General features: G+C 37.1%; 1 protein-coding gene across 1 annotated transcript; it reads right to left on the bottom strand.

Moving 5' to 3' along the window:
- Positions 1-746: 746 nt before the first annotated feature.
- LOC108458873 (U-box domain-containing protein 13-like) lies at positions 747-5593 on the bottom strand. The gene is made up of 4 exons (XM_017758273.2): positions 5007-5593; positions 3612-3728; positions 2806-3261; positions 747-2374 (listed from the first exon to the last, which is right to left on the bottom strand). Exons 1-4 carry the CDS (start codon positions 5274-5276, stop codon positions 1208-1210), a joined length of 2010 nt encoding a protein of 669 aa, XP_017613762.1. The 5' UTR covers positions 5277-5593; the 3' UTR covers positions 747-1207.
- Positions 5594-16753: the final 11160 nt, after the last annotated feature.

The raw sequence follows: 16753 nt of genomic DNA, 5'->3' as shown, positions 1-16753 counted from the left end.
AGTATTAAGGACTAAATGTATTATTATACTAGTTAGAAAAGGTCACATTATCACTTCCATTAACCATTTAACTAATAGTGACAAAAATATAAACGATTTAAAAACGTGAGTAATCAAAATAGAAATGATCTAAAATGTTAGTGATTAAATTAAAAATTTTCATAGTTGAGTGACCAAAACAGAAACATGCTAATAGTTGAGTGACTAATTCTATAATTTATCCTAAAATTTAAGTCTAATTACAAACAAAAATCTTTCTTTTTTCTTAATAGTGAAACAACCGATGTTATAATTGTGATTTATATATTTATTTTAATATCATATAAATACTTATTTTTTAAAAAATCATATAATTACTTATTAATTATAATTAGTAATAAATAATTATAATTATAATAATATGAGACTAAAAATATTAAATGAATTAAACTTATTAAAAGAAATAAATTCTATAATAATAAAGATAATTTCATAAAATATGCTTCGAATAATTTTAGATTGATTTAACTAAACATTCGAACCAAACAAAATAATCTAACATAAATTTTTGAACCAATCATACGTAACTGTATTAAATATTTTTTTTGTTATGATATAATTATTATTATATATATATGATATCTATATTATCCAATAAACTTAATATAAGGGAATTAAAGTATGAATAATAAGAACTAAACATGAAAGAAAATGAATTCCTCAAAGAATTCACATCTTTGTATAATTTATGGAGCAAAGAACAAAGCTTGTAGTGAATTCTAAGAAGTTTATAGCTGGCGTAATACAGAGATACAACATCCTTTTTATAAATTCTTTCTCCTGTTGTTGGTACAAATAATAGTCTTCGAGAAACGGAAATTCAAACTCCAGATATATTGCGTACCCTTTTTTCATTTTTCTTTTTTGCCTTTGCCTATCACTAGTAGGTTTAATTTCAGTACAATAAAAGAAACATCTCCTCGAACAAAAACTGAGGATTAACAAATTCACATACATGTAAAATACAACTCATCCCTTTCTTCCCCCACCCTTCTTTTTTGAAACGTAATGATTCAGTGAATAATAAATTAATTCCACTCAAAAAAAATGAAAAACTTACAGGTCAACAGGTGATCTTCGACCTCCTCTTTCCAAGCAAAGCTGCCTTTTTCAATACATAGAGAGAAACAAGATGACGAAACCAACAAAAATCATGGCAAAATATACCTCAGCCCTCAATAGCATTCTCCACAGAGGGTGGTCGTCGCTGTTGTGTCTGAGACTGAGACTGGGGCTGCTGTACTTCGGCCTCAGCCTGCACCTGTGCCAATTTTTGCTGCTCAAAAAACCTGTTCATGCGCTCTAACAACTGAGCAGCCTTGCGCTTGCCCCTATCCGTACCATTTTGTGCCAAGTCTACCAAAGGACCCTTCACTCCTAGTTCCTGGGCCTCTGCTAAATGTTGTTGATCTCCGGAACAAAGGTGAACCAAAACTGCAGCTCCATTCTCTCTGTTCCTTGGAGATCCATTTCCAATAACACCTACCAAAACCGGCACTGCCTCTGCTGCTCCAATGGCAGACTTCCCTTCAGGATGGCTTGCAAGTATTGCTAGTATGGCCAATGCCTCATCCACCATTCCACCACCCGGTTCTGTCAACAAACGCATTAATATAGGCACAACACCAGCCCTCACTGCTTTTCCCTTGTTCCCTTGGTAAATGCACAAGTTGAAGAGTGCTGTTGCTGCATCCTTTTTGCCCCTTTGCGTTCCTTCACTTAGCAGTACCACTAATGGGGGGATTGCTCCCGAGGCACCAATTGTCACCTTATTTTCATCAACTACTGAAAGGCTGAAAAGAGTGGCTGCTGCATTCTCTCTAGCTTCCATGCTCCCCTTCTTAAGCACCTGGACTATACCAGGAACTGCTCCAGAGGATATGATACTTGCTTTGTTATCTTCACAAATAGAAAGGTTAAGAAGTGCTGTAACAGCATGTTCTTGGATGCGTGAATCAGGTGTTGAAAGAAGGCTCACAAGGAGAGGTATGGCCCCAGCTTCAGCAATGGCCACACGGTTATCTGCATTGCGTTTGGCAAGAAGACGGATTTCACCTGCAGCCATTCTCTGGTCTTCAGGACTGCTGGATGTGAGCTTACGGAGGAGAATTTCAATCTTAGTACGTTCAGCTGGTGAGCAGGCAGATGTAGTTTTACTGGGACGAGTGCTGGGTCTTTTGGGTGGTTCAATACCATTTGCCTCACACCATTGAGCTATTAGACTACGCAATACATAATTAGGTGTAAGGGCAGGGCTACTGAGTGCCTGTTGCGTCTTTGGACATGTTCCATGCCCTTGCTCCAGCCATTTCTCAATGCAAGAACGTTCATAAGTCTACAGAAGAGAGTAATGAAACCTGTTATGGATATAGCACAAGGGTAATGGTAAACAAGACTTCAGCCTCTGCATCCATGTGCGATTTCCAAAACATGTAGTATAACACACAAGGTTCTTATAAATGTTTAGTTAGCATCCATTAGGGACAACATTAATTTATTTACTCATGCAAATGTATATTGAACATCACAATATGACTACGACCATGTCCCGAGCTAACTTTTGGCCCAAAAAATTAATGGCACAACAATGTGAAATGATGCAACTAGCAGGTCAATAACCAAATAAGTTTATCGAGCAAAATTGAGCATTTACTGACATTTAGTAACTAAAGGATGAAGAGGTTGTTTTCAAGACTGAATGATTGAAAAGAAATTAAAACGAAAAATCTCATTATGACATGTACAAGAAATCTACAACAAATATACCTGCCCAGTCGAAACAATGACAGGATCCTTCATCAACTCCAGGGATATGGGACAGCGGAAATCATCTGGTATAACTGGAGTCTTGCGATTTCCATCAGTAGTTGCTTGCCCACTGCTACTTGGAGGAAGATTCTTTTCTCTTGCAGGAGCATCCAAGTTAGGATTTTCTGTCTGTATAAAGTCTTTGATTTTCTTTAATAAGCTCGACATCTTCTCAAATGTTTCACCAGGATCTCCACCACTGGCAGAAACCATCTCATGTAGAGCTAATGATTCTTGCGTAAGTTCAGCTATTCCCACCAATTGTAACTTCTTAGCCAATCTCCTTAGTACATCTGGATCTAGTTCTGCATCATCGCTCTTGTTGTACAGTGATAATAGATCCTCATACAGCTCAAGATCAGGCGCATCAACTCTACCTTGAGCTCTCCTGAACTGAGCTAGTACAAGCTCCACCTAAACATGGAAATATCATAAATGTAACTCCTTTATATATATTAAAAAAATGATATAATAAAGAAAGCTGAAGTTGCTTTAAGCCTCTCAAATTATAATTTTTCAGAGAGGAATTCTAGTTTTGGTTGCTATCATCAAGTCTTTCAATGCTTATCATATGCAACTCCAAGAAAACACAATTAATGAAAGAATACTTCAATTGCTTGATGGCACTTTCTTCCATGTCTAAGATGCCTATGATTCAAGTAATCATCTTTAGATCATACAGGAAAGGACCTAATATGACAAAGCAAGAGGAGAAGAAAGTACTATGTAGTTCTTCCAAAGACTGTCAACTAACAGATCTATACCTGTTCCTTAACTTCATCTGATATGTCAAGATTCTCATAGGAAATTCCTCTCAAAGCTTGTTCCAATTGCGCTGTTACTTCAAGAAATTTATGCATGATCTGCTCCCTCTCTAGAACCTGTTAGCAGAACACAAATAGTTTATCAGTAAATAGTAAGATTCAGTGACAAACCAGTTCCGGCTAAAAATTATTCCAAAAAGAGAATTTGGCTTCTCAAGAAAGGAGAAAAATAACCATGCCCATCCTTTCCTCACAAACTATCTGTACGATAAAACTAGCACATCCATGAATTGCAGCCACTACCAATGTCCCTTATTTACTGCCTATCTAAAAGTAGAGGCATGAGAAGAACCGTTATGGCGAACCTCTTTGTCAACCTCAAAAAAATAACACCAAAAGAATTGAAAAAAGCACAAAAGCACGGAGCAATAACAGATGGTTCCAAGAAAGAACTGAAAACCAATGAATATGACAACCCGGATAAGTATAATTGCTTGCGAAGAACTGCTTAGAATAGCATCAAGGCAGAAACATAAAAAGACAGTATCATGGCCGCTAATAATCACCACCTCCCCCTCCCCTTTTATCTCTCTCCCTCCTCCTCCGTCCCTCGCTCTAATTTTCACGACCTCAAATAACCTCCTGAGTCCAAGACCAGAAATAGTGCAACCCAAACTCAACAAACTACCATTGCAGAAACAGTGTCTCCATAATCATATGAAAGGGTCAAACTCATCTAGTACAGGCTTCCAGACATATCATGTCCGCCAATAACAAGTACAATGATGAAACTAGCGAGTTTCTACCTTATACTATATGCAATATGATATAGGGGCAGAGTTGAGCAAAAGAGGATCAACAAGGTTATATCAAATGACTGATCTGGATTTGACGATAATCCAGACACAAATCGACAATCCTTAAATAAGTCAACAAAGTTATATCATTTTCCCCCTCTACAGCTTCTACTTTAGCAGTTGCATATGTCGAATGTCGATCACTTGAAGCTTAGAAATCTTTGTGATAAGAATTACTCATAATAGTTATTTGAAGATGCAAAATAAATAAATAAAAATGAACAAGAAAATCGATTGAAATTGTGACTCAAATATCTACAAATATTTTATTAAAAAGGTAAAAATAGGAACCACATCAATTTCCTTTTTGAATTAATAAGGAATGTAGCACTAGAGATCATATTAGATTTAAATTCCATTATCTTCCACTGGACTAAGCTAAATTTTAGCATAAAATTGATCGCTTAGTTTTGGATAATGTTATTTCCAGAAAAAAAAATAGGATAATCTCCACGCACTGCACAAGCTAATTTTCCTCCACTTTCTCAGCAGCCGAACAGATCCAAAAAAAAAAAAAAGAACAGTAATACTCACACACCAGGTAAATCTTGCTGCCTTCACTGCCGAAACTAAGCAGTTCCTTAGCCGAAATGAGAGCTTCTTTCAACGAGAGCAAAGCTTTAACAGTTTCTTCGGGGATTTGCTCTTTGCTTTCTCTAATCTCCTCGAACATTGGCGTCAACAGCTTGAGCCTCCTAGCGAGATTGCAGTACTCCTTCTTAACGGAGCATCTGTAGTCGCTGATTGAAGCTATTTGGTTCACCGCATCGATCAAGCTCTGCACCAGCACTCCTTTCTCTTCTTCCATTCCGATTCCGGATCTTGTTTAAACGCTTTCAAACTAGAAGAGGATTTTGATTCTAATAGAGAGATTTAAGATAAGTTTTTGAAAGCTAAAAAGAGGAAAAACTCGTCTCCATTAGAGAGAAGACTTCAACAGTAGGGAGAAAGTATAATAAATAATACGGAAGTATAATAAATAATACGCAAGAGAAAAAAGTTTTATTCGCGGACTGCTTAGAACTTTTCCTTCACCGGCTCGGCTTTCTAAGCTGAACCGCACCGGACTGAAAGATGCGATGAGATTGGAGACTAGAGGGATTAGACTCGGGTGGTGTGTTGTGTTTTGGTCTATGTTACATAGACTCGACTCGGCTCGGCTTGGCACAGCTAGTGAGTCAGTCTCTGTGGTGCATAATTTCAATTATTTGTTGATTCCTTTTTATATATTAATTAATGGACAATTACGTTGTCCTTAGTGGAGTTTTTTTAAGTTGTCATGCGTCTTTGGGTTTTTTTCTTTATATTTTATATTTTATTATTTTAAGTTGTCATCCGTGGGAAAATTATACTTTAGTACCTACACTTATGGATCTCGAATTCAAATGCGTGCGATGCTTTGTTTTCCGCATATTCTTCGAATTAAGATAATTATTATGATATGATTATTATATCTCAACATTTGTATTTGTTGAGTCCATGGTAAAATATTTAAAATTAAATGATAGCACTCTAATTTAATTTGGGAAAAATATAAGATTAGTATTTGAATTTGTGCACTTCTCCTATATTAGTATCTATATTTTTTTTCCCAGATTGGTACTCAAACTTTTTTCTATCCACGAGTTTGGTACTTGAGTCTAACGGCATTAATTTTTTACTGACATGGCAGCGCTAGCCATTCACACACTGCCACGTGTCACCCTTTTTTGCTGTGCATTTATTAAATTTCCATTCATTTTCTCTTTTAATTATTTTTCCTTTAAAAATATAATAAAATATTTTTCCCTTTCATCCAAAATAAATCACGATTCTATTCCTTTTTTTTATTTTTATGTTCCTTTCTTCTCTTTTCTATCTCCTTTTGTTCTTGTCTTTTATATTCATATTCTTCTAACCTTAGCTACTGTCGCCATGAGTCACCACCATCCATGGCCTTCTCCGACCATCAAAACCCTTCTCTCTTCCTCATCTTCTCAAATATTTTCTTGTATTTTCAAGAAAATCTCTTTAAAGTTGAAAAAAATCAAAGTTTGATCCTTGAGCTTTTGAAATTATACTCTCCATCTGTTGATGAAAGGCTAAGGAGGCTTCTAGTGAAACTTAGAGCGAGCTGAGGAGCCAAAGGAAGCAATAGTAGTGAAGCTGCCATAGCAACAACAGAGAATCGATTTTCTTAAAACCTAGTAGAAGTTCTTCAAGTCATAGAGAAAAGAGTTAACAAATTCAAAAGAGGAATTGCCACTGTTGTTCATTTGATCCATAAGATTTCTAGGGTTTTATAAATTTTAATAAAAATTCATTACGTTTACTTTTTTTTTTTTTAGGTTTGTTTGCTATGAAGAAAGCAAGGGCTTTGACTATTAAGATTCTATTGCATTTTTTCTTTGTTTTGATTGAAGCGTTGTTAGTTTATTACTTTCTTTTCTTTTCTTTTTTTGTATTTTCATTCTTTTCAAATGCACAAAATTAATGGTTTCTTCATTGTTACCCTTCATGAATTATATATTTATATGTAAAAGATTTCTTCATATCTTTTGAGTATTCTTTTGCTTATAACTTTTTTTAAAGATTTTGGGTTTTTTTTTGTTATTTATTGTTTGAATGTGTTGGGTTATTTGTTATTTGTTATTTGATTGTGCTGAGATATTTGTTTTTTTTTTAATGGAGCTGCATCTCCCTTTTATTTCTAATATTTTCTCAAGAAATAAATAGAAAAATTAAACTACCCAACAATTAAAAAAAGAGAAAAAGAATTTAATGCAAAAATCTAAAAAAGAAAATAAACTCAAAACTCGAAATATAAAAAAAGAGAGAAGAAAAAATGTGTCTAGCAATTGTGTTTAAGAAAGAAAAGAAGAGAAAATGCGTTTAACAAATAAGGGGGAATTGAAATCAGCCATCGAAAGCAAACATGTTTAGCAGAGTAAAGAAGAGAAAAGGAAATTGGGAAGAAAAAAGATCACAGGAAAAAGAAAGAAAAAAACGAAATAGTTTTAAAAATATTTTTATTGATTTTTAATATTTTTTAGATTATGACATCATCATGACATCATTTGTAATGCCCCAATTTTCGGAAATTCTGTGAATGTTGACAAAATTTCATGCTTTGATTTTGTCATTTGTGAGTGAAATTATGAAATAGGACCTATGTGAAAATGTTTGAAAATGCGATAGGCTAAATTGAAGTGGCCAAATAAATAGGAGTGCAAAATAGGAGGATTTGCATGACAAACCTCCCATTTTACATGAAGTGGCTAGCCATCATGTTGTTGTAGACAATATGAGTACTTGATATCCATAATTTATGGTACAAATTGATACAAATTGATAATAGGTTAGGTAAATGTTCCATGATAATGGGTTAGGTAAATGCTTCATGATAATAGGTTAGGTAAATGTTCCATGATAATGGGTTAGGTAAATGTTTCATGATAATGGGTTAGGTAAATGTTTCATGATAAGAATTTCATGTCTTTTGTATTAAAGAATTAAATGGATGAAATATGAAGTTTTATTAAAAGAAAAAGGGGTGAAAAGAACAAAGTTTTGTCCATCTTTGTTCATCATAGCTGAAAGTTAGAGAAGAGAAAGGAGAGGAGAAAGCTCTTGAGTATTCGGTCATTAGGAGGAGAAAAATTGAAGGTAAGTTCTTGGTACCTTGCTTCTATTTTGAGGTTCATGAGTTCTTCTTGATTCTACCTTAACTCTTGAAGTATATTTTGATTTTCGGTTGTGTTGTGAGCATTTGGTCATGAATTAAAATGAAGGAAATGGTTATTGTTTCATGTTCTTTTGATGAAAAATGGAAGATATGTGAAGTTGAGCCAAACAAATGAGCATGCATGTGCCTTAGATGCTAAAGGGAAAAATCGGCTAACATGTTGTGCTTTGAAATGATGAAATGGAGATTATGCTTAAGTAAAAATCATAGATATGTGATGATTGATTGGTGATATACATGTTTAAATAACATGCATGCAAGATAGGTGTATGAAAGAGTGATTTGGTAATAAATCTGCTTGGGACAGCAGCAGTAACGTGACTTTGGAAAATCATCATAAATTTTGGGAGATGAATTAGAAGCTGAATAAATTATGTGATTAAAGCTTATTGAGTCTAGTTTCTAATGAAATAAACAAGAACATATTTCGAATTCTGTACAATGAGAAATTTGATTCGTAATGAAGGGTGGTCAGATTAGTCAAACAGTGAAACATGGGAAACTTTGAGAAAATTCTGGTATTGATTGGCTAAACCAAAAATTCTGAAAATTTTATGGATAGAAGATATATGAGTCTATTTTCAGGGAAAATTAACGGAACTTAATTTGGAGTTTCGTAGCTCCAGTTATAAATGATTTAGTGACTGTTACTCAGGAAGACAGCTTGCAGTGAAATTATGATTATGTGGTAAACATTAACAAAAATTGTTAATGAGTTGCTTATTGATTTCTTATAAGCTTACTATGATCGTAGGTGTGGTTGGCGAATATTGTAAGGGGTTAATATGTAGTTTGTATTTGAATAGTTAGATTAACGTGTTAGTAATCCAATTGTAGGCTGTTCGTGTGTGGATCTCGTCAACATATCGTCGCAAAATGTGTGTAACTAACACCTCTTTCTTAGTCTAGATCGGCAAAAGCGAAATGCCGAAAACCGGTATTTTCTAGATTTGCGAAAAGCGAATGCTCGTGAGGTAAATCGATTAATGTTTTGGTAAGCTGCAATGTTTGGACCGCAAAGTGCATGATTTACGTGCCCTCGATATTTTTGGGCTTAATGGGCCAAAATTAGAATGATGGGCCAACTGCCCAATTCGGTAAGAACCCTCGATGACGTAATTCATTAGTACGTGAAAGGTAGGAATATGCATGAAAAACCCTAAAATAGATAAATTACTGAAATACCTTTAAAAGTGGAAAATTTACGTTTTACCCTAGTAGATAAATTACCAAATACCCTAAGGTTAAATTGACCTAAATGCATGTTTGATGATGTTATTTATCTGCATGCCATGTTGTTATTATCTCGATGCATGGGATTGGGATATTGACGGAGGAAGTCTGAAAGTGGCTTGTCCACGTCTTTGGAGGCTTTGACTCAATTTATCGTTAATCGAGCAATTAAGGTCAAGAAGTCAGGAGTGTTAATGGGTGGGTTGAGCTATTCCCACATGGAGTGTATGGCTGGTACGGGTGGAGTGTAGTGGTTAGTGGGTTGAGTAGTCTCCCAAATGGGCTTGCATATGTTTCTTGATGTTGCATGTATTTTGAAATGGGCCTATGGGCCATCTTGTTATCTGAATAAGGGCTAAGGCCCGTTTATTGTAATCTGAAAAGGGCTCGGCCCAGTACCACTATTACCCAAATGGGCTTGCATATGTTTCTTGATGTTGCATGTATTTTGAAATGGGCCTATGGGCCATACTATTATCTGAATAAGGGCTAAGGCCCGGTTTATTATAATCTGAAAAGGGCTCGACCCAAGACCACTATTACCCAAATGGGCTTGCATATGTTTCTTGATGTTGCATGTATTTTGAAATGGGCCTATGGGCCATATCATTATCTGAATAAGGGCTAAGGCCCGGTTTATTGTAATCTGAAAAGGGCTCGCCCAAGACCATTACTGAATGGGCTTAGGCCCAATGGGCTTGAGCTGACTTAGGCTTTGAATGGGTTTTCCTTACACACTGAGTTTCCTCAAACTCACCCCTTTTATTTTCATCCACACAGGAAATCCCCAACCATAGTGGGCTTGGAGCTGTGAGGGAATTCGGAGTGGCCACCCGTTCTGAAAGTTTGATTTTCTTCTGGTGAACTGGACATCCTTTTATTTACGTTTGAAGTTTTTGGGCTTTTAATGTAATAAGGCCGCTTAATTATTTTTGATGGTCTTTTTTTAATATGTATTACTAAGATAGTTAATACTTATTTTAACTGTAGAAATTGGATAGCTTTAGGGCGCGTTTTCAAAAACAACAGTTGATTTCAAAATAACACGACAACAAGCAAAGCTTCCGCAATGAAAGTATTTTTCCAAACTTAATCACTTTTCCTAAAAATAACTTAATCAAATCGGTTTCCTAGAAATATCCATGACGTTAAGGTGTGGCAATGGCGGTATGCATGTCTAGGATTGGATCCGAAGGGAGCTTGGTACTTAAGTAGTCCGATGGACTCACCACCTCTTTTCCGGTTTCCTACCGGTGCATGACTTCCATTCACTTTAACCCTTAATGAATTAATCTTTTGAACATCAAGTACGATTTTCTAGACTTAGAATGGAATTTTTTTTACGTTTTTGATGTGGCATGCGGATCAAGCCATAACTTCGGGCGGGTTTGGGGTGCTACATTTAGTGGTATCGAGCCTAGGTTGCAACAACTCTACTGTGGAATGGGTTTACAAAAACAAAGATTTTCAAAGCGAAAATTTTATAAAGAATGCGAAAACTCGATTTTCAAAATTTAGATCTTTAGAAGGTGGCATTCGAATCTCGGCTCAAGTCTGTAAGTATTACTCGAACTTTTCGAATATTTTCCGAATTATCATGCATCATGAAACCCTACTAGGACACTCTAGGTAGGATGATACCGAAAGCATAGGAAAATCGATAAGAGATCAAATCAGTAGCTAGACTTGATTCTGCGAAAACAAACTTTGAACTCTTTCGTCGATTCATAAAACATCCGTAATAAACCTGGAATATTAATTGATGCATAAAATTCGTAATCAAGATAATACGATATGAGTACAAGAGGCCGTGGACGGAGCCGAGGAAGTGCTCAAGCGAGATCTTCGTCTTCGAGACATATGTCGGCGGTGGATGCACCGGTACCACCGGCAACAGAGGTAGAGTCTCATGACTGCGGTGCCGAGGATGATGCCCTATCACAGGTAATGCTTCGTGTTCTGAAAAGGGTTGCCGGAGCAAGTTTGGGCAACGAAATTGTGGATCTATTCGAATGACTTGGGACTAACGGAACGGAGATCTTTAAGGGCATGTCGGTATAGCCCGAATGTGGCGGAATATTGGTTGGAGGCCACGAGCGGATTATGGATGACTTGGACTACTCGAGGAGATTGTGAGTGGGGTATCTGTACTAAGTCCTTGGGTCACTTTCGGTTAGGGTAGACAAAGCGTATAGGAATGTACCCTTAGAAATTCAAGGTAAGATTTTCCCTGGAGATCCGATGGAGTTACCATTCGGAGAGTTTGATCTCATTTTGGGAATGGACTGGCTTGTTAAGCATAAAGCGACTCTGGATTGTACTGCTAAACGAATGGTGTTAAGGACCACAAAGGATGATGAGATTATGGTGATAGGTGGCGAAGGGATTATTTGTCCAATGTGGTGTCGGCATTAAGGGCCGAAAAGTGGATTCGGAAAAGTTGTGAGGTCTATTTGGCATTTGTAAGTCAGTCGGAAGAAGAGGGACTGATAGTGGATAAGGTTAGGACCGTAAAGGAGTTCCAAGATGTTTTTTGGAGGAGCTTCCAAGATTGCCTCCGAACCGAGAAGTTGAGTTTGGAATAGATTTGTTACCTGGAATGGCGCCTGTGTCTATCGCACCGTATAGGATGGCACTGAAGGAATTAGTAGAGTTAAAGGCTCAAATTCAAGAGTTGTTGGATAAGGGCTTCATTAGGCCAAGCGTGTTTCCATGGGGAGCACCAGTACTATTCGTGAAAAAGAAGGATGGTACGATGCGGATGTGCATTGATTATTGCCAGTTGAACAAACTGACGATAAAGAACAAATACCCTCTGCCAAGGATTGATGATTTATTTGACCAACTTAGAGGAGCTTCGGTATTTTCCAAGATTGACCTTCGATCTGGATACCATCAGTTAAGGGTAAAGGAAGTGGATATTCATAAGACAGCATTCAGGACTCGATATGGTCATTACGAGTTTCTGGTTATGCCGTTTGGGTTGACGAACGCACCTGCCGCTTTCATGGATCTAATGAATCGAGTGTTCCAACCTTACTTGGACCGATTCGTGGTAGTTTTCATCGATGATATTCTGGTATACTCGGAAACCGAGGAGAAACATGAGGAGCATCTACGTATTGTGCTGCAAGTGCTCAGAGAGAAGGAACTGTATGCAAAGTTTAGTAAGTGTGAATTCTAGTTGCGAAAAGTGGCTTTTCTAGGTCATGTGGTTTCTGCTGAAGGAATTAGAGTGGATCCTCGAAAAATTGAGGCAGTTCTGGGATGGAAGCCACCAAAATCAGTATCGGAAATTCGGAGTTTTCTGGGTTTGGCAGGCTATTACCGAAGGTTTGTAGAAGGATTTTCTCGATTCTTTGCACCATTGATTAACTGTTAAGGAAAGGGGTAGCATTTGTGCGGGTGAGAGTCAAGAAAAGCTTTTGACCATTTGAAAAGGTATTGATCAAGCACCGGTGTTGATTCAACCGAGTCTGGAAGGACTTCTTTGTGTGTACAATGATGCGTCACATGTGGGGTTAGGATGTGTACTGATGCAAGAGGGTAAGGTGGTCGCTTATGCTTCCCGACAGCTTAAGTCTCATGAAGTGAACTACCCTACGCACGACTTAGAGCTAGCAGCGGTGATCTTCGCGTTGAAAATCTGGAGACATTACTTATATGGAGAAAAGTGTATCATATACACAGACCATAAGAGCCTAAAGTATCTGTTAACTCAGAAGGAGTTAAACCTTAGGCAACGAAGATGGGTAGAATTGCTTAAGGACTACGACTGTTCGATTGAGTACCACCCAGGTAAGGCTAACGTGGTGGCTGATGCATTGAGTCGAAGGGTTGTTTCGATTTGAGAGCCTTGTTTGCACGTTTGAGTCTGTTTGATGATGGAAGTCATCATAGCGTAATTGCAAGTGAGGCCTATTTGGTGAACAAATTAAAGAAAAAGCAGTTGAAGGATAACTCGTTGATTCTTGGTTTGCAAGTTGAGAAGGGTGAGAATGAGGATTTTGGAATGAATCTTGAAGGAGTTTTATGCTTCCGAGGAAGAATTTGTGTTCCAAAGGACTCGACTTGAGACATCAATATTGAAGGAAGCTCATGGAGGATTTTGTGCCATGCATCTGGAGGGAATAAGTTGTATCACGACTTGTGAGAAGCTGTCTTGGTGGCACGGGCTTAAACGAGAAGTAACTGAGTTCGTAGGAAATGTCTAACATGCCGCAAGTGAAAGTGAACATCAATTTCTTACGGATTATCGCAACCGGTGAAAATTCCATTGTGGAAGTGGGAGAGAGTCACTATGGACTTTGTGGTGGGCTACCTTTGACACCCACCAAGAAAGATTCGTGTGGGTAGTGGTGGATAGGTTAACAAAATCGCCCATTTCATACCAACAGTCTGATTACTCCTCGCAAAGTTGGCTAGGTTGTATGTGGCGAGATAGTACGACTACATGGAGTGCCGTGTCGATTATTTCGACCGAGACCCTAGGTTTACATCTCGTTTCGGACGAAGTTGCAGGAGGCATTGGGTACACATTTGGATTTCAAGATCGCTTTCACCCACGCATGATGGACAATCGGAGAGGGTTATTCAGATTTTGGAGGATATGTTAAGGGGTTGTATCATCGATTTTCGTGGGAGTTGGGAGGACTACTTGCCATTGGCGGAGTTTGCATACAATAATGACTACCAAGCAAGTATTGAGATGGCTCCATATGAGGCACTTTATGGGCGGAGATGTCGTGCGCCCACGTGTTGGACGAGTTGGGTGAACGACAAGTGCTTGGACCGAGTTGGTGGTAGATCTTGAAAGTAAGGTTAAGTTGATAAGAGATCGATTAAAAGAGGCATCGATGATGCGAAGTCGATGCGGACCTAAAGCGCAAAGAGATAGAGTTCGCGGTTGGGGATATGGTTTTCTTAAAGGTTTCACCTTGGAAGAAGATCTTGAGATTGACAAGAAAGGCAAATTGAGTCCGCGGTTTATAGGGCCTTATCGAGTTCTTAAGCGGGTAGGGCGATGGCGTATCGATTAGAGTTACCACCGAGTTAGACGTAATCCATGACGTTTTTCATGTGTCTATGTTAAGACGATATCGATCGGATCCTCACATGTTGTGCCAATGGAGGAGATTGAAGTAAGGACTGATTTGACCTTTGAGGAAGAACCCATACAAATTTTAGATCGAGAGGTTAAAGTTCTAAGAAGGAAGTCGGTTCCGTTGGTAAAAGTAATTGTGGGCGTAATCATGGGAGGGAAGAAGCAACTTGGGAGCGAAGAGACGATGCAACAGCAATACCCTCATCTGTTTGGATTAGGTAAATTTCGAGGACGAAATTTCTTTAAGGAGGGTAGAGTTGTAACGCCTCAATTTTAGGGAATTCTGAGAATGTTGACAAAATTTCATGCTTTGATTTTGTCATTTGTGAGTGAAATTATGAAATAGGACCTATGTGAAAATGTTTGAAAATGCGATAGGCTAAATTGAAGTGGCCAAATAAATAGGAGTGCAAAATAGGAGGATTTGCATGACAAACCTCCCATTTTACATGAAGTGGCTAGCCATCATGTTGTTGTAGACAATATGAGTACTTGATATCCATAATTTATGGTACAAATTGATACAAATTGATAATAGGTTAGGTAAATGTTCCATGATAATGGGTTAGGTAAATGCTTCATGATAATAGGTTAGGTAAATGTTCCATGATAATGGGTTAGGTAAATGTTTCATGATAATGGGTTAGGTAAATGTTTCATGATAAGAATTTCATGTCTTTTGTATTAAAGAATTAAATGGATGAAATATGAAGTTTTATTAAAAGAAAAGGGTGAAAAGAACAAAGTTTTGTCCATCTTTGTTCATCATAGCTGAAAGTTAGAGAAGAGAAAGGAGAGGAGAAAGCTCTTGAGTATTCGGTCATTAGGAGGAGAAAAATTGAAGGTAAGTTCTTGGTACCTTGCTTCTATTTTGAGGTTCATGAGTTCTTCTTGATTCTACCTTAACTCTTGAAGTATATTTTGATTTTCGGTTGTGTTGTGAGCATTTGGTCATGAATTAAAATGAAGGAAATGGTTATTGTTTCATGTTCTTTTGATGAAAAATGGAAGATATGTGAAGTTGAGCCAAACAAATGAGCATGCATGTGCCTTAGATGCTAAAGGAAAAATCGGCTAACATGTTGTGCTTTGAAATGATGAAATAGAGATTATGCTTAAGTAAAAATCATAGATATGTGATGATTGATTGGTGATATACATGTTTAAATAACATGCATGCAAGATAGGTGTATGAAAGAGTGATTTGGTAATAAATCTGCTTGGGACAGCAGCAGTAACGTGACTTTGGAAAATCACCATAAATTGTGGGAGATGAATTAGAAGCTGAATAAATTATGTGATTAAAGCTTATTGAGTCTAGTTTCTAATGAAATAAACAAGAACATATTTCGAATTCTGTACAATGAGAAATTTGATTCGTAATGAAGGGTGGTCAGATTAGTCAAACAGTGAAACATGGGAAACTTTGAGAAAATTCTGGTATTGATTGGCTAAACCAAAAATTCTGAAAATTTTATGGATAGAAGATATATGAGTCTATTTTCAGGGAAAATTAACGGAACTTAATTTGGAGTTTCGTAGCTCCAGTTATAAATGATTTAGTGACTGTTACTCAGGAAGACAGCTTGCAGTGAAATTATGATTATGTGGTAAACATTAACAAAAAATTGTTAATGAGTTGCTTATTGATTTCTTATAAGCTTACTATGATCTGTAGGTGTGGTTGGCCGAATATTGTAAGGGGTTAATATGTAGTTTGTATTTGAATAGTTAGATTAACGTGTTAGTAATCCAATTGTAGGCTATTCGTGTGTGGATCTCGTCAACATATCGTCGCAAACAGGTGTGTAACTAACACCCTCTTTCTTAGTCTAGATCGGCAAAAGCCGAAATGCCGAAAATCGGTATTTTCTAGATTTGCGAGTGTGCGAATGCTCGTGAGGTAAATCGATTAATGTTTTTGGTAAGCTGCAATGTTTGGACTGCAAAGTGCATGATTTCTGTGCCCTCGATATTTTTGGGCTTAATGGGCCAAAATTAGAATGATGGGCCAACGGGCCCAATTCGGTAAGAACCCTCGGTACGTAATTCTGTTAGTACGTGAAAGGTAGGAATATGCATGAAAAACCCTAAAATAGATAAATTACTGAAATACCTTTAAAAGTGGAAAATTTACAGTTTTACCCTAGTAGATAAATTACCAAATACCCTAAGGTTAAATTGACCTAAATGCATGTTTGGTGATGTTATTTATTGCATGCCA

This window comes from Gossypium arboreum, chromosome 7, assembly GCF_025698485.1.
Source record: "Gossypium arboreum isolate Shixiya-1 chromosome 7, ASM2569848v2, whole genome shotgun sequence".
Taxonomy (NCBI): domain Eukaryota; kingdom Viridiplantae; phylum Streptophyta; class Magnoliopsida; order Malvales; family Malvaceae; genus Gossypium; species Gossypium arboreum.
The sequence above is the reverse complement of the archived record's forward strand: the minus strand, read 5'-3'. Positions and strand labels throughout refer to the sequence as shown.

Excerpts from the sequence above, each read along its gene's own strand:
- LOC108458873 (XM_017758273.2), bottom strand. The coding sequence starts at position 5,276 with ATGGAAGAAGAGAAAGGAGTGCTGGTGCAGAGCTTGATCGATGCGGTG. Across the intron at positions 3,729-5,006 it reads AAGGCAGCAAGATTTACCTG|GTTCTAGAGAGGGAGCAGAT; the intron begins GTGTGTGAGTAT and ends TTCTGCTAACAG. Across the intron at positions 2,375-2,805 it reads TCATTGTTTCGACTGGGCAG|ACTTATGAACGTTCTTGCAT; the intron begins GTATATTTGTTG and ends TCTCTTCTGTAG.